Genomic DNA, 25,873 nt, shown 5'->3' on the forward strand with positions numbered 1-25,873 from the left:
ATGTCTAGTGGGGGTATTGTCTTAGGCTATTATAAGTAACAGTAGACTAAGAAGTTGTAGGCCTATTAAGTTACTAAGAATTGAGTTTTTTTTTGTGTTTTCTCTACAGGGTCTAAATGCAGAAACATTCATTTTTCCTTCACATTTTTGTTTTTATTTTATTTTGACTAAATGACAATGACAGAATTCTTAACTCAAAACAGACAGTAGCAACAGAAATGGTACAATGAAAAGAATGCAATTACACAACTTAAGACATTTGCCCAATATACATTTAAGTATGTACAATGCTGATAAATAAATCCAATACTGTCTAGATTTATGATTGTTTTGCATTATCTCTGTATTACTATATCACTGGAGGGAGCAGTTTAAATAAAAGATGACAGGTTAATGATCAGCAGGCACAAAAAGTAGAAAAAAAAATGTATCCAGTCAAATCAGAATGCAGTGATAAATTTACTTTGAATAAATTTGGCAAAACTTTGACAAAGCTTTGTTTTTAAGCAGTGTGTGACATGCACTGCCCCGCGTCTTTGGGACATTACATTCTTGACAGCACATTACCGGTAAGTCTGGTTTGATCCTGTGAGACACCCTGATCCTCTAAAGCTTTCATGTGCACCACTATATGCAATTACAAAAACATTTTAACTATTAAGTTTTCAGTACAATAGCCTATATGAGCAATATTGCAACAACATGGTACAACGATTTACCAACATAAAATGAATTGGTTTAAATTACCAGAAAACAGTCTGGTACTGCTTGACCAAAATAACAAAGCAATGACATGATAAGAAAAGGGAATTACTCTCGCTAACCAGCAGCATTTTCATATTTAACCTAGAGCACCAGGCACTATATAGCCAGAAAAAAGTACATTTAGGTTAGGAAGATAGGCATTTTAGAAAGTAGATATTTGAGATGGCAAAGGTTAACTAAAACACATAGCCTGATTACAATTCCCAGGAAGCATCTTCAGTACATGAAATGAGAATTGAAATTAGATTCCTATTCTGCAACACTGGGCACAACTATTATGAAAAACCTGCTTCCTCAAAACAGTAACTCTTAAATTCCTCTGCTTTACGTCCCACCCACAGAGGAGAGAGAGGCCCATATCCCTCTCCTCTGTGGGCTGTACTAGGATTAGATGAGGCACAGTTTTGCAAATTTAGTTGCAGCCCCTGTTCTGACAGCTGGCACTTCACCTAGAGCAGGATGTCCCACACTGAGCAGTCCAGCCCACAATAGCACCTCAGTTTGGGGAACAGACTGGCCTTTCATTCCTCAGGAGAAGGATATGCGTCAAAGTATGCTATAAGACGTTTCTGGAACAATCTCCCGAGTGGCAACATGTTAACAGAGCTGTTTTTGTTTTCAATCTTTATATAAAAATCCATTGGACACACAGCCACTTAACAGTTTTGCTTTTAAAATAAAACAATAAAAGAATACATGAATGACTGGAGTCGACATAAAAGCTGTAAAAATAGCCATATTTTAAAATATTAAAGAACATTAGAAATTTCCGATACACAAATATTTTGGTTTGGCATACAACTGGTCAGACCTGCTGAGATTAAACCAGGTGTACAGGGCATGTTTGTTTAAAGAAGGGTTTTGAATCCCCTCAGACTCAGAGCACACGCAAAGCCATTAGATAGAGACATGCCCATAGGAGGCTTCAGTCCAGACTCTTATCTACACACAGCAGCATGCTTCTGCTCCCAGCCGGCACAGTCCCAGGGCAGATTCAGTCTGAGTCCAAGAGAAAGATCCTGGAGAGGTCAGAGGTCAGGGGCAGGTGTGGCCTGTGCTCTGTCAAGTGCAACGATTTGAGAGAACAGCAGCTCTAGTGCCTCTTCATGGATGAGACTTTCTTCTTTCTGGCTGCAAGCATCTCATAGAAAGGGTCTCTGCTGATGGCTGCTCTGTGGCACAAAAGGATAGATTATACAGGTTGTTCACATACACACCAGAAATCTGATCATCACATTTCTTGAGTTACTAGATTAATGAAATGTCAATTTGCATGTTCTTTCTGACTGCTCACCCATATGTAGGTATCAACAAGGAGAAATGCAAAAATGTAAAAACAAAAATAAAACTGAAAATGCTTAAGACTGAAATGGTTACTTAGTTTGTTTTTGTTGTTTTTATTTTGTCGCACCATTCATTAAATATCAATAGGTGTTTTTTTAGATTTGATTATCAGATCTAATTATTGGTCTATGTGATTACTCTACTAATTTGATTTTTATTGTCCATGTTAAATTAATTATTAAATGTAAAGTAGTATCACAAGGCTAATCGAAAAAGGCAAAAAAGTATAGCAACTGTGTATGTTTTGGGACAATATATTTTATTGTCAATATGCAATGATTTGAACCAGACAGAAAATTGTCCTTACTTGATACTGTTTATCCATTCATCCTTTTCCTCTGTAGTTGGAGCAGAGATTCGGTAGAAGGTGTGGTTGCCCTCGACAACACGGCCATCTGCCTCCGTCTTACAAGCTTTTATCACCTGGTCCTTATTGTCGGGAATGAAAAGCTCAAAACAGTTCTATAGAGAAGGAGAGGAATATTCATAGTTAATACAGTGTGATTATTGTAATGCTGTTTTTCACCAACAGTGGGAGCTGTACTTACAGGCTTCTTGTCCTCAACCTCCCTGATGCTTAGGTTTTCTAGTGGGATGATTCCTCTTGGCTCTTTGTCCTGCACAAATACACATTATACACAAACAGCATACACAAAAGTAAATTTGTAGTGACAATTCCAACTTACAGTTGTGTACTCAAAGTAGTAGAGGCAATTGTCTGTGAGGATAAACCATCGCCTCTTCCAGGTTTTTACACGCCCCCCTGTGGAGCAGAAAGCCCAAATTAGAAAGGCTAAGCAATAAAGCGAGAGATGGTGGAGATGGAGAGATGAAGCACCAGGCCGGGTAGCAACAGGCAGACAGATGTATGGCTAGACAGACACATGAAAAATCCCCTTAATGTCCCCTCTCATAAAACCTCATGAGCCCACTCAAACATAAACCTTCAGGTTCTAATTATCCACATTGCATAAGGTTTTTTACACTGTTATCATAATATTACTCTTCTTTTGCCTGTAAACTGCTATTTAGTTATCCTTCTTTTACTTATTTTAACTTGAATTTCTATATGTCAAAAAGAGGTTCTGGATAAAGTTTTATGTTGTTTCAACAGTGAGGCCTTTACTGTTAACTTGCTGAATACTTGCTGTTTGGGGGCTGACCTTTGACCTTTTGTGACTCAAACTTCCTGAGAGGAGACACCTGATCACAATACCAGATGGAGGGCGTACTGTGGGAGGCCTTAGATGTAGGGCTATGCCTGCAGCGTCTATAGGCTGTTTGTTAACCTGCTATACAAGCCCCACCACCAGTGTTAGTGCAAACCCATCCACCACAAAACTATGCAAAGTTTTACACATTAAAAACACACTTGTACTATCATATAGCAACAGTAGTGCTGCATATGATAAGGCTTGAGTCTAACTTTGAATCTACATTGGACAGGCAGATCTCCACTAGACAATTGCAGACAAACACACAGGTGAAATGATGGCAGAATCAGGAGTTGAATAATTGATTTTGTAAGTTTTGATTTGCTGATGGTCAATTCCTGCAGCAGCAAAATAGAGAATAGGAGCCTCCTCCCAAGCAACAATGTGTGAAACAAGATGTGAGGTTCCAGCAGATTGTTGCAGGGGAAGATGGTGCTAGACTGAACCGGACACGATGGAGTTAAGATTATCAATTAATGATATGACGACATTTTAAAGTATCCTTTAAAATGATGTGTTATCTAAGGATTACATACGTTTAGTTAATAGCGGTCCAGTCCAGTCTAGCATCCTGCTGTGTACTTCAGACTCTTATTAGCAAAGCAACATGTTGAAAAGGTGCAGTATTCCCTTCCATGCCATAGAGCAGATTGCCAATTTTGTGTCATAAGGTCACTTTGTTGTGCTCGCTGTATGGAGAAGAGGTATAATGCAACTTCTACAAAACAAGATCAAAGACTGACCACCAGAGCCAACAGAGAAAAACAGGTTTAAAGTGCCCAGCGAGTGGTCACAAAGTAGCAGCTCCCTGAACCGTGCCCTCGCCCCTCTGTGACAAATCCACCCACTGAGATAACACACTGTGGACCATCAGCTCAATAACAGACTACATGTTTGAAGTTTAGATACAGCCAGTCAATGGAGACAGACAGTAAAAAACACATTAAAACCCTGTATGAAAGAGAACAAAAGCATGGCAGACCACCAAAAGCACCGGAGAGCTGAGGAGATGGACTAGCATTAGAAGAGCAGATGTACATACCTCCTGAGGAAAAACATGGGAACAAACAAACAAACGAAGAGGAAAAGAAACAAAATCATCAAATTAAATGATAAGGAATTACAGCACCACAATCCTGTTAATCTGGTCCAAGGAGGATTTGATTTAATGCTTCACAGATTTGACAAGTCTATGTTGCTTAAATCTCAGTCCACAAGAGGGAGCTGTTGTGACTTTAAACGTGCGCCATTTACTGTAAAGCATTAGATCAAATATGAACCTTGTGTTATTTACAAAACCATAGCTTCCACCATGATTGTAGACTAATTTTCATTATGTAGTATATTTATTAAGAGACCAGTTTTTTCGAGATTGTTGTAACGATTCACTGGTTGGATAGCAATTCTAACATTTCTTTTTTTTTCTCTTTAAGTGAATCTGAACAACAAAGAGATGTCAGGAAAAACAGCAATGTGAGAAATTAAAGATGGTTTCTGCTTGTAAAGAGTAACTTGTAGACTGTATTCAGCTGAACCACCTGAACACAATACTGTATGCCAAAATAATATTAATTTTATTTGATGTGCACATGTATCAACCCTTTCCATTAAATAATTCAATGGATTCCAAATGTAGTGGTCTGATCTGAGGGCCACATTTATTATACATTAAAGAGGCCAGATGTCTTCTGAAGTCTCACTGAAAATGTGCACACCCCTTGCATACACACACACACACACACACACTCGCGCACACACACGTTCATACAGGCATTCAAATGTATTTACTGATTATGAGTCACAGACATGAACTGAAGAAATTCCTCCTGAAAAGTATGACTTAAAAACAATAGACAGTTGTTTGTTTTTTTGTTGTTGTTTTTTTTACATCAGTGGTATTTATTCATTATAGTTTAAAACAATAAACTCACCCAGTTTGAGTAGCCAACCCTCTCTGTCAGGATTAAAGAAAGTGTGAGTGAGGTCATTCCCATCGTCTTCAGGGATTTTAAAAGGCTCGTTCTTTATGCTGTCATACAGATTCTACACATTGAGAGAAAATGAGTTGCAATTCTCATAAAAAAGACAAATGACACAGATCATAAAGGAAGGGGGGCTAGTCCTCACCCGCAGCAGGTCCTCCGGCAGGTCTCCCCCATCGTTGATGCCTCGGTTCATTGAGATGAATCGCTCTACGGTTGGTTTGTCTTTCACATTGGGGTTATGTAGACTGGTGTTCAGCATAATGATGGCAAATGACAGGATGTAACAGGTATCTGAAACATAAACATAGATATTTTTAGATAAACTGAGGTAGAAAAATGTGCGTTCTACAATAGAGTATAGGGTTAGAATAGAAGGCTAATTGTGTTTAATGCAGTGGTTAAATATGGATGTAAATGAGCTGAGTGAAAGAGGGCTCTTTAGAGACCCCAGTGGACACAAACAGCACACATACTGCCTCACAGCAGTGGGAGGGGTCAGGGGGCGAGTGTGGGCAGTAGAGTGTGTATGCATGTCTCTGAATATGCACTTTATCTGTGCTGTTGGCCTGTGGAGAAATGTCATACATTATTCAAATCCATCTGCATCCATCTAAGAGGCAGTCATCAGTGATTGTGGAATAATTTCCAAAAGCAATTTACATTCCTGTAATACAGTGCCCTTTAGGCGGCCTGATGTCTGTTGTATAAGCAATTCAGCTACAGGAACAAGAACTATGGTATGTTAATCATATAACAGAATATATGAAAAAAATAATATAACCTTGGATAACATTACTGTACCTGTGGACTGAAAAACTCCAGGGTTGCATTGGCAATAGCGCTGTGCAAAGGCCTCCATCATACGGTCGATTTTCTGAGCTTCTCCAGGAAGCCGAAAACTCCAAAGGAACTGTCTATGAGGGGACAGAAAAGTGTCAGAAAACTAACAACACACCAATTATTCTGCTCAAGAGAAAAGTTTCTTATACCTTAAAGCCTGAACAAGGTTGAGGTCTGTGAATTCGTGAAGTTCTACAAAGGCATGGAGCACCTCTATATTGAAGTCATCTCTGTAGAAGATAAATAAGACAATGAAACCAGTAATTGATTTTATGTAAACCAGTTCACTCATTTAAAATTAACATTTTAATAAAGGAAATTTGAAAATTAACTCTACTGTCCCACCAGCCATCTCACTGATGACATCAGCCTTGAACTTTATACCCTTCCTAGTAAATTATATGCCCTGTGGGATCATGGGATGGATCTCGCCAGTACAAGTCATATCCAGTCAGAATTCCCAGTGGACAAGTGACCAATCCTATCTCGGGTTCCCATCATACTCCCACCCTGTCTCACATCCTTAGAAAATAAGATTGAAAAAGAGCTCAATTCCACCACAGTTGTACTGAATATGTGCCACATTGCCATTTAATAAAGCAAATATCTGAGAATGCATCCCATAATGATGAATGCTGGTCGACATCATTAGTGTACAAGATCAATCAAATGTAGATACTACTAAGTAAACTTGCATTAATTAAAATTAAAAATGTGAGGTTAATGGTTTTTGATCTGAAGTATATGTAGCATTACATAAGTCACATCCATTCTGCTCTCTGCTTTGGACAAAAAATGGGCACAAACAAGAGAGATAAGATAAAGTTGTTTTTTTTTCTGACCTCTCTCCAAGGTAATCTCCAATGGCTGTTTTGTTAAGACCTTCGCCTTTGTAGAGGAACTGAGCAATATCGTCACTTGTGTTTTTCAATAGGTCATTCTCGATGAGGAACTGGATCCCCTGTGCAGGAGAAGAATACAGGTTACATCCTGATCATGTCAGATAAAGTTTCAGTACATTTAAGACTTTATAAGGCATTACCTTTTTGGGGTCCATGTTGAATTTCTTTCGGCCCATGGCCACTTGTTTATTCCTCTGCATATTTTTCCTGAAAAAAAGTTGGTTATGACATCAATATTTGATGTGCTTCTTGTGCAAGTTTTAAGTATCACAGATGTAGGAAATGCAAAATACAAATTGCCGTATCCATGACTACACTTCAAAGGTGAGAGGTCACCACTTTATTCCAAAACATTCCTTTGGCTTTGTCAGCCCAAACCTTGGACTCCTGAGCTTCATGAAGGTGAATACATCAGCGAGCTCAGGCCTCATGTCTTTGATCACACAATGCACAGGGAGCCTTAATGGGCCATGTGAGAGCGTTTTAGATTCTGAACTGATACAAGTCCTATTCAGTCAAGCAGACCCAACCATACGCCGCCTCCCCTGGGACTATGCATTGTCTGCTGCAGCGCCTACACCCACTGCATTATTGAAGGAGGTCTCCCATGATGGGGGGGTGTGCCTGATAAAACATTTAGTGCCTTAAAAGCATAGCCAATTTGGGGGAGGACCTGTGATGGGATTGGCTTGAATCACCCATCAACCATGAATAATTGACATCTTCATTTGCTAAGTTAATATAAAGCAAACAAGTCAAGGCAGGCTAAACAACGATGTTATGGTAAATAGTGTTTTGCTTTTTCTTACCTCTCCTCTGTGGAGCCCAGGTTCTCGATCTCACATGTGACTTCTGCTATCTCATCCTTTAGCCTCTGCAGAAAACATATACAAAGGCTTTTAAACAGGAGTTATGTGAAGAAGGAAAAATTATGCAGAATTACAACTGGTCCCAATGTGTACATGTCATCAGAGAAAAGGGTGTGACAGATGCAAACAACATGCAAAGTCTTCCAAGAACTGGGCTATTAAACCTTGGGGAGTGACATAACTTTTCCAACTCTGAATTTAATTATACAAATATAACCTCAATACTAACATGGTGGAATGGTATAGTGGTGGATTATAATGTACTTTGAGAGACTAATGAACTTATAGACAGTATCTGGCTGCTGAAGCCCGGGTTGCTGGTGCCAGACTGACTACATTAAAAAAAACTAAAAAAACTTGAAGGTCAGTAAATGGAGTAAACAGGAAACTGGTTAAGAGAAAAATTAGATTCAATAAACAAATCTTGCAGTACCAAGTATTGACCGTGTGTTAAAGAAAGTCAGAGTCTCTCCATGTTATATACCTCTTAGTCTGATCAGGATTCATGATCTAAAACATTCCCTATACAACAATGTACGTATATAGTATACTTAAATCTAAAATGCACCCATCAAGCAAAAATTGGCTAACTTTCCCACAAATTGAATGTTTTGAAATCAGGTGTGAGGATTTCATGACAGTCAAATAGTGGTGTAAAATCTGCATCATAGCAACTTCACAACTCCTGTGCGGTGTTTCCGGCCTGAAGTCTCACTTCTGGTTTTGAAAGAAAGGTGTCAAAATAGTAGAGAGGAGTTAATTGTAGTTGATGAATGAATACATTTGAAAAGAAAACTTGCATCCCAAAAAAAAAAAGACCCTGCAGACAGATGTACATTTAAAATACATTGCTTATAGTAACTCTGTATCACAAACACAAAGAGGACATGTGTGTTTTAAGTCCTGCGTAATCACAATGCATTCCTCAGATTCTTGACTTCTCAGACAAAGCCCGTGGTCTTGCAGGAAGGTAGGTGGCAGAGGTAGGGGTCCTGACATGCGGGAACACTGGTGTAGGAGGAGGAGGAGTAGGAGAAGGGTCAGTGTCAATCTACAATGAGGAGAAGAAAAGGGGAGGGAGGGGTGCGGCCTGGTGGCCAGCGTGGGGGGAGGGGGTAGTCGTGGTGGGCCAGACTCATAAAAGACCTGGTGTCAGATCACGATCTCTGGGTGAAGACATCTGGATTATAGCTCTCTGTTCTTTCTCTGTTCTCCCTTACAGGCTGGTAAAGGAGGTTGTAGCTCAATATCAAAAAGCAACATAAAAAAATAATAATAATAAAATTGCCAACATGAATCCAGGATTTGAAGTCTTTTTAGTAGTTTTTTTTGTCCTCCAATAAGTAACAATTAAAAACTATTTCCTCTTCCATTTATGCAATCTATATTAAGTTAATATGTTAAATCCAATAAATGCAGGGTTAGATATCAAGAAGGAACTTGTATGCTTGTGTCTCTCAATATAAATTAGAAGTAGTATAGCAATGAGTTACAATAATAAGTAGTAAGTAACTGATGTGTAAACAGTGTTATCAATATCAAGAATTTACAAAGAGGTTTCATAATGAACCTTTTGCTGAATTCTTCACAGTTAAGAATATATTCAGAGACAATAAACATAAACACCGTATTTGACAAGTCATACCTTGGCAGGAAATTCTCCAAATTCCTTCTCAACTGAAATGTTTACAGAGAGGCTTGGAAAAAAATTATAAACTCTACATAATGCAACAAGGAATAAAAAAGTGTGTGTCCATTAAACCACTTTTGATTTTAACAGTTCCTTATTGAGTTGGATCAGTGTGAGCATACATATATTAGTCAAGATCACAGGGCAATTTATAGACGCTCTTAATCACCAATCCCAACTTTCTGCTCGCCCGTTTAGCTGCAGAAATCCACTTCTACTGTCAATCTGTAGCTTTGTAAATCTGGTAAAAGACTCTTCTACCCTTGATAATGTGTACATTCCAGGGCGCAAAAATAATCCACTATCTCTGAAACTGATCAAGTTTGTTAATTGTGGTTGACATGATTAGTTTATATGGGAATACTCGGCCGCTCCACTGCCAGGATGGGGTTTGAAGGTGCATGCTGGGATTGTGCCAGGCCTAGGACTGTCAGAGGGAGTACCTTTGCTCCCAGTGATAGGTTAGCGTTTTGGTTGATCATTTATTTAAAATATTTACTTGAATGTCTTCCAGCAGCTCCTGTTTGCGCCGCCGGATATTCTCCAACTCCTGCTGTTCCTCTGGGGTGAGGTCGTCCGGCACTGAAAACACATCAGTGAAATACATGTTCAGAGATAGATTCAACATCTTCTAGTCTCAACATTACAGAGCATAACTTATATTGCAACATGCTTTTAAGTCAGCTGTGGTCAAATCAGACAACATTTTTAAGTAAAAGAAATAGTCTAGGTCATCCGCAAAGTGCTAAGCAGCAGTTCCCGTGCAGCACAAATGTGACAGGTCTCAAAGCACCTGGCTGTCAGTCACTCTGAAAGTGGCTATAATTAGGTTTGTCTGAGCGGGGGACTGAAGGCAAAGCAATTTGTCCTGATTGATGGGCACAGAGCACGCACCTGCACCTTCAAAGCCACAACTACCTGCATTACACTACTACTCTACATCATCATAGTGTGAAAGCTTTAAGTCATGAAAATGAGTTAGTATGGTCAAAGGATCAAAACAGTACAAAAACTAAAGTACTATAACTACTATAACAATAATTTATAGCTGTGTGTTTAAGAATATTAACAGAAATTGAGATTCAGTCATTTCTATTCATTAGTGATCAGCTTGGGTCTTTTTAAATTGGGAGGTCTACAGCCAACCCTCAGTCAGTAAAAGCATGTGGTTTGTAGCAGAGTACAGACAAAAAAATTAAGACTATCAATGGTATTAAATGTCACTGTTTAAAAGTCTGTATTGTTTTTGTTCAGGAAATCAATATAATAAATAATAATAATATTTGGTACTAGTATTGATTTAAAGTTCCAGGTATTGCACTGTAGTGAGATGTTTTTGTTTAATTTCTTATCTACTATATTATTCCACAAACTTTATTATGACATATTGCATTGCTTCTCTCGTGTCCATCACATCAGGACTCATAGCAGGTACAGTGTCAGTCCTTCAGTCTGGGGCTTCAGCTGCTGCTCAAGTACATTCTGTCACAGTCTCTGATTACACGCAGCACGAGCCCTGGCTGACCTCCGTGCCCTCCTCCAACGTTACAACTGCAGCACAGACCAAAGGTTAAACTGTCTGATGACAAGAGCTGCTAACTATGAACACGGTTTTTGCAATCTCACTGGCACAAAAGGTCATATGGACTGGACCATTACCTCAAACAGAAATCACAAACAAAGCGTACCTGTTTTAAACCGGTGTTGCGTGTGTGCGTGCATAGAAAAATGTAAAGGTGGAGGGAACTGGAAACCAATTTACAATGAGTAGCTTTTGCATTTGAGTCAGCATAAGCCATTCTTGTTGAACACGTAGTGACACATAAGATATTAATAGTAATAAGAGAAGGGAGGTCCCTGTTGCTTGGTGATGATGTCAAGAATTGTGAAAAATTGTAAAATAATTACAAAAATGTTATATTGTAACTAATAAAAATTGACAGAAATGGTGCCATTACAAAGCTGGTGAAGCAGGTATGGACGACAATTTTGCAAATCATTTTCAGAAAACAAAAGTAATGCCATATACCTGACCACATTTCTAAGGACAAGCATTTGAAGTATGCGAAAATCACAAGCCGGACAAACAGGGAGGGTGAGCTGAGAGCAGGAAGGCCATTCTTTACTGGAAACATGATGTCAAGTTGGACGACTGGAGGACGCTTATAGAGCCACGGACACATAGGGAGATGACAGGCCCCAACACAACACAACCACAGCATTCTGGGCTCAAAGGACAACCACAAAGTGCAGCACTGGTGGGTTTGAAGAGCAGGAGAAAGGGCTATAATTTAACAGCTTGGAGAAGATAGAAAACAACATTATCATTTGAGGGAAGAAATTATCTGTTTGTCTGCATCTTTCAAGAGCACAAACAAGATATGGAAACACTTTGAGATCCCTTTGGAACTTTAACATCAGATTGAAGCTACACATACACGCTGGCCCATACTAAAGTGCTCCAGACCAGATTAGCAAGTGGAAAGCTCTGCCCACACTTAAGCGAAAAATATTAGTAAGGAGATGACATTTTTTCTGATCAGTGCAGATGAGAGCAGAGCCATTCACTTTACTAATGCTGATAGAGACTGGGAACCCTGCCTAGCTGTCACTCGCTAACCTCTGCATTGGCAAACGAAAGTAGCCCGTCATCAGAATCACAGGAGGTTAAATAAATAGACCAAATTAATTGAAGAGATAAATAAGTATAGGTTTCTTTATTGAGGCAAACCACCCAATTCCAACAACATATTTCTACATATGGATCATTTGTGTTTTCCCATCCTATGTGTGTGAATATTGAGTTGTTAATAATAGCATATTTTCAGCTAAATCCGGGAAGCCTGATCTGCGCATTGCCTTTTCATCCTCTGGACCTTATTATTACTGAGTGCAGTTTAACCCAAATCTCCTCTCAAAATAGTCCACATTCTCTAGGCCTCTTGCATGTGAGAATTTTTTTAACACACCCTTTTGTCAACCTCTTGTAAGTGATTGCGAGTATTCGTAAAGTTGGTCATGCAGAGCTACTTTAAGATCGCTGGGGGAAGGTGGTATCAAGGGACGTACCAATTATAGCTCTGTGTCCCATGGCAGCAGAGCCCACTAATACTCATCCCTATTGCTGTCCTGGCAGAAGACGCAGACATTTCATTTCCACCCAGATCACTGAAGAACTCTCCTTGGAAAATAAGGAAATTAGAATTCAGGGCTTGTAGACATTACAGCCCCCTCTTGCTGAACATGTGACCCCATTTAGCAACCTTAATCCAAGTCACCTATAACTCAATAACCTTTTCACCTAGGTTACACTTTTCTAATAGAAATCTTGTACTGGGTCAAAAGAAAACAGTTGAAAAACAGTAACACTTAAAACTGGAATAAGAGACATTTCTTAAAAAATGGTTGCAAGGTCTCCGCTGCAGATGGGAGATAACAGTGAATGTGTTTACATTTCCTAGCAGCATACAATCTGCTGACCGAGGCAATATGGAAGAGGAAAGACAGATACATATTCATTATGGTCCCCATGTGTCAAAAATGCAATTGCATGTTGACTAAGTGTATCATGATCCACAACTCCGGGAGTCCTCCATTTGCATTTGTGGTATTAATATCTAGATTTGCAATGTTGGGCATCGGGCTGTTCCTAAACAAAAGAGCTTCTAATCTTTCTACTATTACTATTGCCCTGAAATTCACCCTCAAAACCCTTGTCTACTCGGGCTGTCGATTCAATACAGGACAAATTGTGACCTTTACGGAATAGTTTTAGATTTGACTGTATGTAACTAGATCACATGATAACATACAAAAAAAAAATATATATATATATATACATACATACATACATATACACACACACACATATACATATACATACTGACATCAGCTCTGTTTACATTTTATCTTATCTTTTATTTAGTCTTAGTTGTATTCAAATCAGTATCAAGCCACTTCCTTAGTGGTGTCAATACTACTCAAATTTAAACTCAATTTTGATATTAAGTCTCGGAAATCCCACAACTTTTACTTGTAGCTCTTATTGAACTTTGGTCCAAACCAATGAGGTATACAGTTATAACAAGAAGCAGTCCACCCCAAGATTCCATTTAATGGATGCAGGACAAAACAAACAATCAATAAAGTGAGCAGAGAAGGGGAAAATAGAGACAAAGCACTCTTTGGAGCACCGAGGTCTATTCACTCTAAGCTTTCTGATCTCCCCTGCTTTACACTAGTTGATGATCAACATAAGGCCAACTGTCGGTCTGATCAGAGCGGATGTCTTTATTACAACAAATCCCTCAAGTACATTCCCTCATATATGTTTGAACACACAGATGCACACTTGGTTTCCATGCTTACCGGGTACCTTGCACTGACTTACATTCATTTCCTGGGGACTGAACTTAACTTTAATCATAGTTACTACTTACCTAACCTTAACCCAAGTATCCATGATGTGTGTACTCATACTACTGTACTGTATATTCATACTATATACAGATTTTAGTCCCTAGAAAGTGAGGAATGACTGACCGCACAAAGATTTTAACTTCACAGAGGGTTCATAGTGATAAAAATAGTTGATTAAGTTGAAGGACCCAAAGTGGACAGCAATGGAGTGGTTAGCCCAAGAGTTGGTAGCAAAATTGCAATGCAGATCTGGAAGACGTGGGCTAAAGACAGTGGGACGATCACAGCTTGGTCTTTGTGACTCAAAGGAGAACTGCACATTCCTGGGGCAGGCCCAAGTGTAAAGACCAAATCAGCATCACATCTTTGACAAGGGCATCCTCCATGCTCTCACAAATCATTACATCTCACATTAGTCACATGGTTAGCAATATATGAAGAACATGATGCCTTCAGACTCTAAATTCATAACAGTTTAACACAGACACACACCTGGGACCTCACACCACATTGACAGCAGCCCGCTACTTACTTGCCCTGTTGATTACACTGTATATCACACATCTACTAAAGCGTACGCAGCAAAATACCATTACTAAAGTCAAGTAGTAGTATAAGAGAGTGATCTATATATAGTGAGCATATTCCCATGTTCTTGAGTTTGAGTAGTTGATTGGTCACTATCTGAGTATTAGATAGATACATTACAAACAAAACAAGACTTTACAACTAACCTGTATCCAAATTCTCCTCCTTCCTGGTTTATCATTAGTTACAATCAGTATTTGTGACTTGAAGGTGTAGATCCAGGCGTCCACATGTTAAACTGTCCAGCCCAGCTCACATCAGAGTGAGGCAGCCGGCACAGCACTCCCTCCGTCAGAGCACATTTGGGAAGGATCCTTACTCACCTCCTCCCTCCCTTCAACTCACTCTCTCGCTCACCGCTACACCACCAGCACTGTCAACAAGCAGGCTCCACCCAGTGGCCTATCTCTGCCATGTAGAGCATTACATGTTCTGTATATATACATTTACATATACTATATGTGTGTTTTTATAGTTTCATTTGGGGTCATGAGTTGTACGTTTGCTTAAATCAAAAACATAATTTGTTCCCTATATACAAGCCACTTTCTCTTACTGTCACGTATAATTGTACTTAATAGATAAATAGAACGTATCATTGCCATAAAAACAAATCATCAATATATTGTCAAATTTATAGTAGTAGGGAAGGCAGTTTAACAGTATTAAATGGAACTGTGATAAATCAAATATTTAAACCGGAACAATTGCGATTCAGCTTTTTTCTTAGATACAGCTCTATATTAGATTTTTTTTTCCCATATCACCCAGCCCACATGCTGTGTTGGGATAAATAAAGTTTGGATTCCTAAGTAAAAGTTATGACTAATAATTCTTAGACACATTAGGTCATTTGTACTTTAGGTTGGACACGTCTGTATGACTCAGCACTTAGTATGATCTGCTGTCCACTCAGCCTTGACCCATCATGCCACTGGCCATCACCATCACCTCCACTCCCACACAATAGGGTCTGTCCTCACTATAAGCGTGCATATTCCCCAAGAACAATGCATCAACACATTTCTGACACGCCCCGTCTCCACTGCCTTACGCATTCCTAGAGACTGTTGCATTTGTGCTGGTCATGTTATTACGACATGGCTGGTCTCTTGTCTCATAGAAGCAGATGTGCTGCGTGGGATTTACGTGGATGTGATGAGTAAATTTGTGTTCAACAGAAACAGGGACTTGACATGGATGGATTGAATGGATTTTGACTAGTCTGAATTTTATTCCATTTAAATTTCACTGTGAATTGAGTAACATTTTTTCTACATTATTACCATCATTAGCTGAACAATTTTTGCTTCCAACTCCTTACAACTAGAAAATACAGTATACTTGAAATTGTTACATGCAACCTACTAAAAACTGCATGGATAATACACACACTGAAATGGTCACAACGGAAGAATGTGTTGTGATCCGTATTGTTATTATTGTATTAGAGCAATGCTGGACAGGCCTGGGTGCAGACCAATCTGACTGAGAGCACATTCAAGTTTCAAAGGGGTGCAAACATAGTATGCTTCCATTAAGTGGCATTGTTTTAGGTGCATGAAATGAGGGTGCAAACATTTTATAACTGAGGTTGCACCTCTGTAGATCCGGGTCTGGTGTTGGACTTGCCATAAACTTTAGATAGATAATTATTATTATGATTTGGAATTTCTAATACAAAATTTCAACATGTCAAATTACATCTCAAAATCGTCTCGAGCAGATATTTCGGGGGAAGTCACACACTGCTGTTCAAGCAGAGGCTCCCTGTCACCAAACCAATAGTACAATGTTGACAAAGGTTGCCCTTGGTTCGTTTGCTGTGGCCGCGCTGCTGTGAAGGAATGCTGGGAACGGAGAGCAAGTCTGGATAGGCTAACAGAACAAGACTACATATGGCATGGCTTTCCTGGGTATACTACAGTTCAGCCTAACCCAAACACAAAACATTAACATCCGGCAGCTGCATGGACCAAACTAAATCCTTTAACCCCACCAAAGAGCTGCCTATTATAATAATTTGATATTAGCATTTATCAACATTGATGTTTTTATAGGTCAATATGGAGGTTTACTTTGTGAAGCTTAAAGGCAGGAAGTGCCATTTCTAATCATAATAGACGCCTTTGTCTTCCAGTGCCGCCAGGCTTGATCCTTATCGAGGGCTGCTCTACATTCAGCATCCTCTTACTCAAAGACCCACACATAGTATCAACCATATAGGACAACTTTTCACACCAAGTAAATAGCCTATGATTATGAATTATTGCATTTTCAGAGTAACACAAAATCTAAACTAGGTCAACATCAGGAGAAATTGAAGTCCAAGGCAGAACCTAAACAAGACTTCTAAATAAAATCTAAACCACCAAAAGAAGCTGGCATAATCTTTGTATAAATAGGCAATAAATTAAAATTACGAAGGAACCTGCATACCACCAAAAGGAGCCTGCGTACTTGAATGGTGCAGTAATGCAAGAGAAACGGTATTATCTTTATAATAGTTCAGCTTAATATCAATATTATGAAGAAAACAAAGTCCATACAAAATTCTAAATGCTACTTCCTGTTGAGCACATTTGGCAAACCCACTTCCTGTTTCAGAGTTTTTCTCGCTGAGTGAAAACTGTTAGGTTGAGGCATTCATCCGGTGAGAAAATGGCTTCTACGTCCGTAGTGTAATCCTTGGGCTCTGTGATCCTGAACAATGCAAATATCATAAATATCCAAAAGAGGCTACTAAAACAGAGATAAGATGCTGAACAAAGGGACAGAGGAAACACCATCACAAAGCAGCAAGTTATATACACATGTTCACACTACGAGACTGGTAGAATGAGGAGAAAGTTAAAAGAACTATCAAAAAATAATACAAGAAAATAAACATTACTAAGGCAGAGATGCTGGTAGTTTATATTTTATTGGCATCATAATAATGTCACAAAACCACAATTTTGTCTAACAAATTTAGATGGAGTTCTTATATGTACCATCTTAAAAGTGAGACTGTTAAATGTCAACAATGCAGCTACTGGGCGTTGCCAAGAAGCTTAACGCAAAACATCACATCTAATACTATGTCCATTAGTGTACTCGCACCCTGCACTACCTCATCCACACAGAGCAGTAGACTGCTTCCAAATGGGGCACATAGAAGGCCGAAATACAATTACATGGAAGAAGATGGGGATTAACAAACCACAAGGGCATTAGTGCCAGTCAGGCCCAGGCACACAGTACTTTTAACCTCCTGGACCACCCAGTTTTAAGTGGCAGACAGACAAATAGAGGCTCTGTTATCTTTCCCCTTGAAATCAAAGTCGGGTTTCAGAGATTTGGGCCAAACTATTTCAGGTTCCCAGACCTTACAAGGCGAGAACAAAAGGCAAAAGCACATAACCGGATCAGTCAGACAAAAATCCAGTGTACTCTAACAAGATTATAGTGACGCAGTTCAGGGTGCTAATTAATTCTGCCATGGCCAGCCAATCCAAAGGACACCAGGCGTTCTCTTACAAAAGCTTGTGTGTGTGTGTGTGTGTGTGTGTGTGTGGTGGGGGGGGGGGGCTTCACGCTCACTGACACATTACACATTAACACTCTTTGGTGACAATACACATAGTACCACTCTTTTTCCTATCACATATTCTACAGAATCACTGGTCACAAACAAAATAGAGCCTACTTGTATTCAAGTTAGGACACCGTTCAATAGCAGTGACACATATGACTTAACAACAGCTCACACCTGTTGCTGTCTCAGCAACAGTGACGGGAAATATTATTGCCTGGGTGCGATTTGTCTCAAACAAAAGCTGTTAAACACATTTTGCATTTAAGGACAGGAAAACAAAGTCATTAAAGGTTTTATGGTTGCGTCTTGGAGTAGGATTCAGACAATAAAAGGAGGATGGATAGTGTAATAGGATTGATTTCTAAACATATCGGAATACATGTAATAATAACGGATTAAATAATATTATATTAATCCGTGATGTTATTTGACATAGACAATGGTGAAACCCCCATAGTAAACAAGGCCATGGAGTGGATAGGACATTAACTTCAGGCGACGTGCCGACATTTTACGCACAGTTTTACTCATTAATTAATAACTTAAAAGCTTTGCCTTTATGTTCATTTTAAACAATTATAATATTTTGGTAAACAAAGAATACCAAACACATATACTTTGTAGCTGTACTAACCAAATATGAGCATTTCTACAAGCAGTTTCACTCACCTATCCCGTCTTCCGACTTGAGCACCATGCTGTCTGCGTCTGCCGAGAGTTTCAGTAAAGTCAGTCAAACAACGAGCTCTAATGAGTACCAATGAAATAAAACGTGGTAAATATAATGACTTTGAATAACTTTGTTGTTGTCGAGTTAACCAGTGTCTAAAGAAAAGCTTGCTCGGTAAACGAAGGGTGTCGGTGTCGACAGCCCTGGGGAGTGGTTAGAAAGACTTTACCAACCAATCTACCTCCTGAACGTCAATGCACAGGAAGTACAGCAAAGTGCGTCCTCGTGTCGCTTTCACAATAAAAGATCCAAATAGTGCCGCACAAACGCAAACATATTTACAATTTAACTTTAAAATATATATGATGTAACAGTCTAACTGTAATTCAGATTTTCTCATTGAAGCCAAGCGCGATGGGCAAAGAAAACTTTATTATATAATGTTAAATAATATGAATAGATAAACAAATGAAATCACAGATGAAGCAATTATCAAAACACTGATTTATAAATAAAAGTATAATCTAAAGATACAAAAAATGTTCTTATTCTAGGCCTTCTGTGAGTTCAGTTAAACTGTGCCCTGGTCAAGTGGGATCAGGCCTAATGGAAACATGTAGGGATTTTGAATTGGACCCACTTCCTTTTATGTCTACATTCCAGTCACTTGACAGAAAGCGACAGACAGCAGCAAATGCGTCATCTGGCCCATTTGTTGCGCTAAGATTTGACCAAACCCCACAGAGGGGGCAGGGTGACACTTGGGATAAAGTAGGCCTAGCTCATTAAAGGCCGAGATTGTGCATTTTGTTTGTATTTGTGTAGCTTGTGCAGTTTGATGTATCCGTAAATACCAAAATAAGTAGTTCAATCTTTAGTCATAACAATGTTCTAATGCAAAGGCAATAAGGCCTATGGTATTTTTTTAATTTATTTTTATAAATGAACACAGTATAGGCTATATAAGTATGATTCAAAATTGATTTGTCTAATTCCACTGGGGATTGGCAAAGATGTATACGTCAGCTGTCTGAAAAAGCTGAACCTGTCTCTACCTGTAGACTCTGCACTGAGAGAAGGAATGTAACATGCAATGAAAAGTTAAGATGGTCATGTCTCCTGTTTTTTTCCTGTAAACCAAATGGGGAAAGGCTTTCTTTCATAATAAAGCACAACATTTTCCATATAACAGTCTAGTGACTGTTGAAAGCTCTGGTTGTGTTGCTCTCCTTACAGTGAGGTTTGTGTGATGTGACTCTCATCCAGCTCAATAACCACATGTTTCTAGTCTAGGCAGCCCCATGAGCAGCACCCCAACAGCACAATCAGGCTATAGATAGTGGCTTAGGTTGTGTTATTTGTGCAACAAATTGCACACTATTTTAACAGTTTTAATTTTATTGCACCAGTTTTAAAATGTTGGGTGAGACAGTGGCACTATCACTTCACTCATCATGCATCCTGTGAACAGATGTACTTGGTAATTTTATCATCAGTACTTTTTAGTTCTGCTTGAATTCTCTGAAGTAACATTGATAACCGTTGTTCCTGTTTTTTCTTTTGTCTTTTCTGTATGGTTTCTTTGCAACATACAGAATCTGTTTCATCAGCTCTTACCACATCATACATAAATGGACTCCAACAGTAACTTAATTAGGATTAATACTATGAAGCGTTTAGAACAAACACATGTATGTCTTGTCTTATGAAATACACTAGTGTGCTCTGTTAAACTGTCTGTTAAACTGGGCCTAGTTGTGTTATGAGTCAAAAAACAACTGAAAAAGAAATACATACTTTCAATCTATCCATTTCTGCACCAACAGTATTCAGTAAATTGCCAAAAGAGATACACACCTAACAAAGTCTTATAAAGTATAAAACAGTAGTATTGCGTGCTTAAATAACAAATGCAAAGAACCAGGCTGTAAATACACTGAGAGTAAATTATCCATGTGTTTATTGATTCACACAAACACCTTTCATAGCCCTATAAAGTATCATCCAATGGAAACTAAACCCTGTACTTAAGGACTAAATATGATCTATGAAAGAACTGGTCAGTACGAGGACTATGCCAGGACTAAACCAAAAATAATAATAGACATTTCCCTCACCTATTTTTAACAATGACCAGACAAAGTACTATTATGATTACTTCATTTCTTTCTACTGCATTAAACCAGACTGGTGTTTGTTGCTCCATGAGTCACTTGGGGGATGGTTTGAAAAGCACAGCGTTTATTCGACAGGTGCAGTCACAGGTAATGGCCCCTTTAGGTGCTTTTCTCCTATCGTTTTATGTGCGATGAAAATGGAGAGCACACCTGATTGATTAATTACTGAGGTGAGTCATGTTATATAAGTTTATTATAACTCCCACATGCCAGAAAAATATGTTACAATCATTTAAGCAGAATCCAAATGTGTTTTTATCTATTAATGTATGTTCCATGTACCATTTTTAGAGACTTGAAAATATAAAAAATCTATTTTAATTAATAATATCTCAGACAATACAGATCACACATTTACACACAAACATTTTACAGGGCAGGTGAACTAAGTGTCTTGCCCTAGGAGACAATTTGTGGGATCTGAGAAATGGGGATTTGAATTGTCAATCATGTTTATTCTCTTAATTATTACTTTTCTTACTAAACCACTATCGCCCCCTGCTGGTTTCATGCAATATACAGTTAACCAAGTTCATTTTCCTACCCTGTAAAGAAGGATCGGAATGGACTCTATAAAGTATGTATTGTTAAATTTGATTAAAACATATATACTATAATGCCAATGTATTTATGCTGTAGACAGGAAGCCAGTTGCTGCATAAAAACAGTTTTTGTCTGACAGGTGCAGCAGCTGAGCCCTTGTCTGTCCAGGACATCATCACTGCTCCTCAGATTTAACAATATTGATCTTTTTGATTGATTTAATTTCATAATATTGATTAATGTTGATTGTTCCTCTGGGTGTCACCATAATAGTAAGGTTATTTTGTTTTCTAACTAACCACATTCTTTGTTTTTTACTGACTCTTTGAAAATGAAAGTGAGATTACAACACATTTTGGGAGGCAAATCTCCTTATAGTGGAGTGGATATGTGGTTTAATAGCATAGGCTGAATGTGTAGATATAAAGTATTTGAAAAAAAAAAAAAAGAGAGAGAATTGAATGCTTGTGTAATTTTTGGCAGCTACATTGTGACTGTTCTCAATCCTCATAAACAGATGAAAGATAACAAAACAGAATTAAAGAATACTTATTTTCTGCATTATCGCCAAAGCCTCTTCATGGCTGTTTATCAGGATAAAATTCAGCCCTCAAAGCTCTTCCCTGGCTTACACAGCTGCGAGCTCAAATCCTCCTCATTTACATTCCCACACAGCTCACTTTGAAGGCGCTCACTGGCAAACGCAGCCTGGTTCAGCATCCAAATCACGTATAAACACTGCACTAACACGAATCACATACACACCCCTGGTATCATTCAGTCCACGCAAGCTAAAAAAGATACAGTAGGCGTTGTCAGAATAGTATTATTATATAGAAACTCATATTTCTACAGCAAATCGTGAATATGTGTTGTTGAGCAGTATTCTGACATAAAAACTCATCCTATTTGATAAGACTGTAACAAACTATTATTTTTTGATTAGTTGAGTAGTCAAATGATAATTTTTATGTAGACCTTTAATCAGATTAGAAAAATTAAATATGGCCACTCAAGGCTTCTATATAGAGAATACAAATAAAGTGTATTGTCTATTGTCTTTTTTGACATTTTGATTTAATAATGCCGCTGTCTTTGTCATAGTATTTTGCTGTGTTTTAGTCATGTAGTCTAGATGACGATCATTAAAATACGATTATTATAAAAGCCAACAAGTCACAGTTATTCGGATGATTTTAACTTTACTTAGGCTAATAAATGTCTTAACAATGTATTATCAAATCTTTATGTCTTTTGTATCAATGTAGCACAAAAATATATAATAAAGCATACTTTAACCTTAACACAGTACAACTTGTAATGATTAATAATATTATGATGATTTTAGCTCTATTAAATGAGGCATTCTGTTATTGGATGCAACTTCCAAGTTGAATTTTGCTACTGTGATGTAGTTTGGTTGTTTTGGTAGTTTTATTGTCCATGTGAGCCTCTAAACTCGTTAAAAACACTTTCACAGTCTGCTTTGAGACTAAACAGAGTAATCACCAAAGATGTATCAGAAGTAAGAATGTGTGCTAACAGTCTCTGCCTTTGTTTTCTGGGACATAATGAGTCACACTTATCATGCCTACGACGTTACTGTTCCATTCACACAGATAGGACTAGAAGATGTGCAGTTAGGAGCTTGGGAATATCTGGGAAAAGCTAAAGCTCTAGAGATCTTATAACAACTCATCAAACACTTAACTATTAACTTATTCTGAATCACTTATTACCATGAATGAGTCATTTCAAATATTATGTTTGATCACTCCCACAGCCCAAAGTTTTACAGTCACATCTTGGATGCTGTTAATATTATAACTGTAATAAACTGGCCACCATTCATTTTAAGGACTTGATGATAGAAAGTTGAATTTAAACCCTTTCTTTTTTATTGTTCACTGCTGTATTTGTGTAGGCTACTGTATTTGTTTTGATGTGGTTGTGGATATGGAGTTTTTACATCAAGGTTATGTTTAGTCTGTCAGAATAAACATTATCATATCTTTTGGAATGTAACTTGAATTTACAGTAATTACACATTAAATATTTGAGTCTTAATAATATATCAAAGATAAAACAAATGCCAGAAGAGTTCTCTTGATAATAAACATTATTTGAAAGTGGGGACTTGCATGGCAATATACAGTTCCACTCACTGTTGGATTATCAATTAAAGTCTTGTCAAAACTCTTGTGTAGTGCAACATTGTTTGCAGAATCATACTCCATCAGTCAGTATTGCCTCCGGTTGACATTTGAATCATCAGGTTCTTACTATAAATGTGTCAGTTGCTATGCCAAATGTAGTTCTCTCTAATTCATATTCATAATTTCCTTTTTGTATGTCCATCATTTAAACATTAACCAAGCCCAGTGCTGGTGCTGATGAAGTTATTTTGAAACCACAGAGACAGCATTGCTTCCCCCTTTTGCTTTGCTTTGCATGCAGTCAGCTGATTCACCACCAACTATGTAAAGCCTGACGTGTCAACACATGGCCGGGGGCATAGACCGGCACTATGGGAAAAGTGCACTCCTCCTCACAACTGCAACATAATGTTTTACTATCTGTTGTACATCGTGTGCCTTGTTAGTGCTAGATATTTGAAACATGAATCATCTGCTATGAGCCTCAAACAGCTCAAATCCACCTGGGAGTTGCTTATCCAGGTTAAGAGGGTGATTTGTCACAGAGCTACAATGGTATAGAAGACAGTATGTTTGGCAATCAAGTGTTACAAATACACTTTTTAAGCACTGATGTGATAATATCCAGTTGTATGACTGTAAATAAAACTATTGTGATTATTACTTATATCAAGACTAATGATTTATGAATCAAATGTCAACAGTAAAAAAAACACAGAATGAATTAGGACTAAGTTTTGATACCTGCAGGTGGTTGACCAGAATTGACTGGGCACAAGAAGGTCTGAAGGCTGGACACACATAGCTCACTCACGGTGCCCATAGCTGCGGTAACACATGCAGGGACAGTCCTATGCTCCCTGAGGTTAATAAAAAGCCAATGCAGAATGGTTTGTCCTCAAATAGCCTCCTGGTTCTGCAGTGTGTCACTGCACTAGAGCCATAATCCCCACAGAGGTGAATGCGCAGCTCGTCACACTTTCTTTCGCTTCAGTCGAGATTTGTGTGTGGAAAGTTCCTCCTCAGAGTTTCTCAGATAAGACTTCTGCTTCCTCACTGTTCCTGTTCCTCCTGTTGTCTCAGCCTCCTGCCATCCTCCTCTGCTCTCTCTGCCTTGCTCTCTCCCACGTGCTACTTGACTGTCTCATTCAGCAGATATTCAAGTAAACAAGGGCGTGTTATGGACAGGACAGCATGGACCACAAATAAGTTTTGCAATATACTGTTATCAGCCAAAGCCATTGCAAGATGGTTACTGTCTATTTTATTCCATCATTTGATGTTGAATTTAGACTTTAGTTGCTTGGTAACCAGATGGAAATATAGTGATTTCAAAAATAGCGAGGACAAATTTAGCACAAATATCATGTTTCATTTAAAAATGCACTATGTAACTTTTCAGATTGGGGGTCTGTCTGCACCTGCTTGTTTCCATAAATATGTAGTTGCTTTGGCATTAAAGGTTGTATATTATGTCAAATTGACTCTTATGAGCTTTAAGCCATTTTATAAACCTGTTACCTCCACGAAAACATACCTAGAGTTGTGTTTTGTTTCATTCACACATGTTTGAGTAACACTTTATTATTTGTCTATCTACATTTACAATTCCAGGGCTGATATTATCCAAATGATTCCAGTGAAGGTGCATGGAGTTTAAAAACACAGTGGAGCACTTCCTGTATTACCACATGACATCATAAGGTGATATTTGAGAGAAGAACTCACCCTAAATATGCTTTTTTTTTTTTTTTTTTTAATTGGTCAAAAACACAAGACATGTATTCTGACTGTTCTACACATTTGACCTGTAACTTTACCTGGTGGCATCACCTGCTTGTCCAATGCCATATTGTGGAACATTTTGGGCAAACCAATAACCTCTCCATGGCGGGCAGGCGGTGAACAATTGACATAGTGCATCTTTAACTTTATTTTGCTAGTTTTAAATTGAACACAGCTAAGCTACAATGTCAGTCTATTAAATGTTCAGTTTTGCATCAACTCATAACTTGATGGACTGTATTTATACGTCTTTCATAAATGTAACAAACACATGCAACATTTTATATGCACATGTTATAGGCGCAGATTTTGCCACTACTGGAATTACCCCATCACTTTCCACTGTGAC

General features: G+C 38.3%; 2 protein-coding genes across 4 annotated transcripts in view; one reads left to right on the forward strand and one right to left on the reverse strand.

The window, feature by feature from the left end:
- LOC117374964 (guanine nucleotide-binding protein G(o) subunit alpha-like) overlaps positions 1–25,873 on the forward strand; it is a 170,740-nt gene that overhangs the window by 17,726 nt on the left and 127,141 nt on the right. The gene's annotated exons all lie outside the window — the stretch shown is intronic.
- cyth1a (cytohesin 1a) lies at positions 166–24,798 on the reverse strand. Of its 3 annotated transcripts, none has more exons than XM_055223505.1 (13): positions 24,484–24,774; positions 10,109–10,191; positions 7,860–7,924; positions 7,191–7,257; positions 6,991–7,109; positions 6,298–6,378; positions 6,110–6,222; positions 5,451–5,599; positions 5,255–5,366; positions 2,796–2,872; positions 2,658–2,726; positions 2,417–2,571; positions 166–1,937 (listed from the first exon to the last, which is right to left on the reverse strand). In XM_055223505.1, the coding sequence occupies exons 1-13, from the start codon at positions 24,560–24,562 to the stop codon at positions 1,859–1,861; spliced, it is 1,248 nt and encodes a 415-aa protein (XP_055079480.1). In that variant the 5' UTR covers positions 24,563–24,774; the 3' UTR covers positions 166–1,858. The 3 variants fall into 3 exon arrangements, with proteins under 3 accessions (XP_055079480.1, XP_055079481.1, XP_033827605.1); XM_055223506.1 differs by lacking the exon at positions 24,484–24,774 and adding an exon at positions 18,863–19,072; XM_033971714.2 differs by lacking the exons at positions 166–1,937; positions 2,417–2,571; positions 2,658–2,726; positions 2,796–2,872 and adding an exon at positions 4,198–4,368 and having other exon boundaries at positions 24,484–24,798.

The sequence above is a fragment of the Periophthalmus magnuspinnatus genome, chromosome 8 (genome assembly GCF_009829125.3).
Source record: "Periophthalmus magnuspinnatus isolate fPerMag1 chromosome 8, fPerMag1.2.pri, whole genome shotgun sequence".
In the NCBI taxonomy this organism is placed as follows: Eukaryota; Metazoa; Chordata; class Actinopteri; order Gobiiformes; family Gobiidae; genus Periophthalmus; species Periophthalmus magnuspinnatus.

Bases quoted from the DNA above. Each gene is read 5' to 3' on its own strand.
- cyth1a (XM_055223505.1), bottom strand. From the start codon at position 24,562: ATGGGCACCGTGAGTGAGCTATGTGTGTCCAGCCTTCAGACCTTCTTG. The intron at 6,223-6,297 runs GTATAAGAAACT...GTCCCCTCATAG, and splicing joins AACCTTGTTCAGGCTTTAAG to ACAGTTCCTTTGGAGTTTTC. The intron at 5,600-6,109 runs GTACAGTAATGT...TTTATGTTTCAG, and splicing joins TGGAGTTTTTCAGTCCACAG to ATACCTGTTACATCCTGTCA.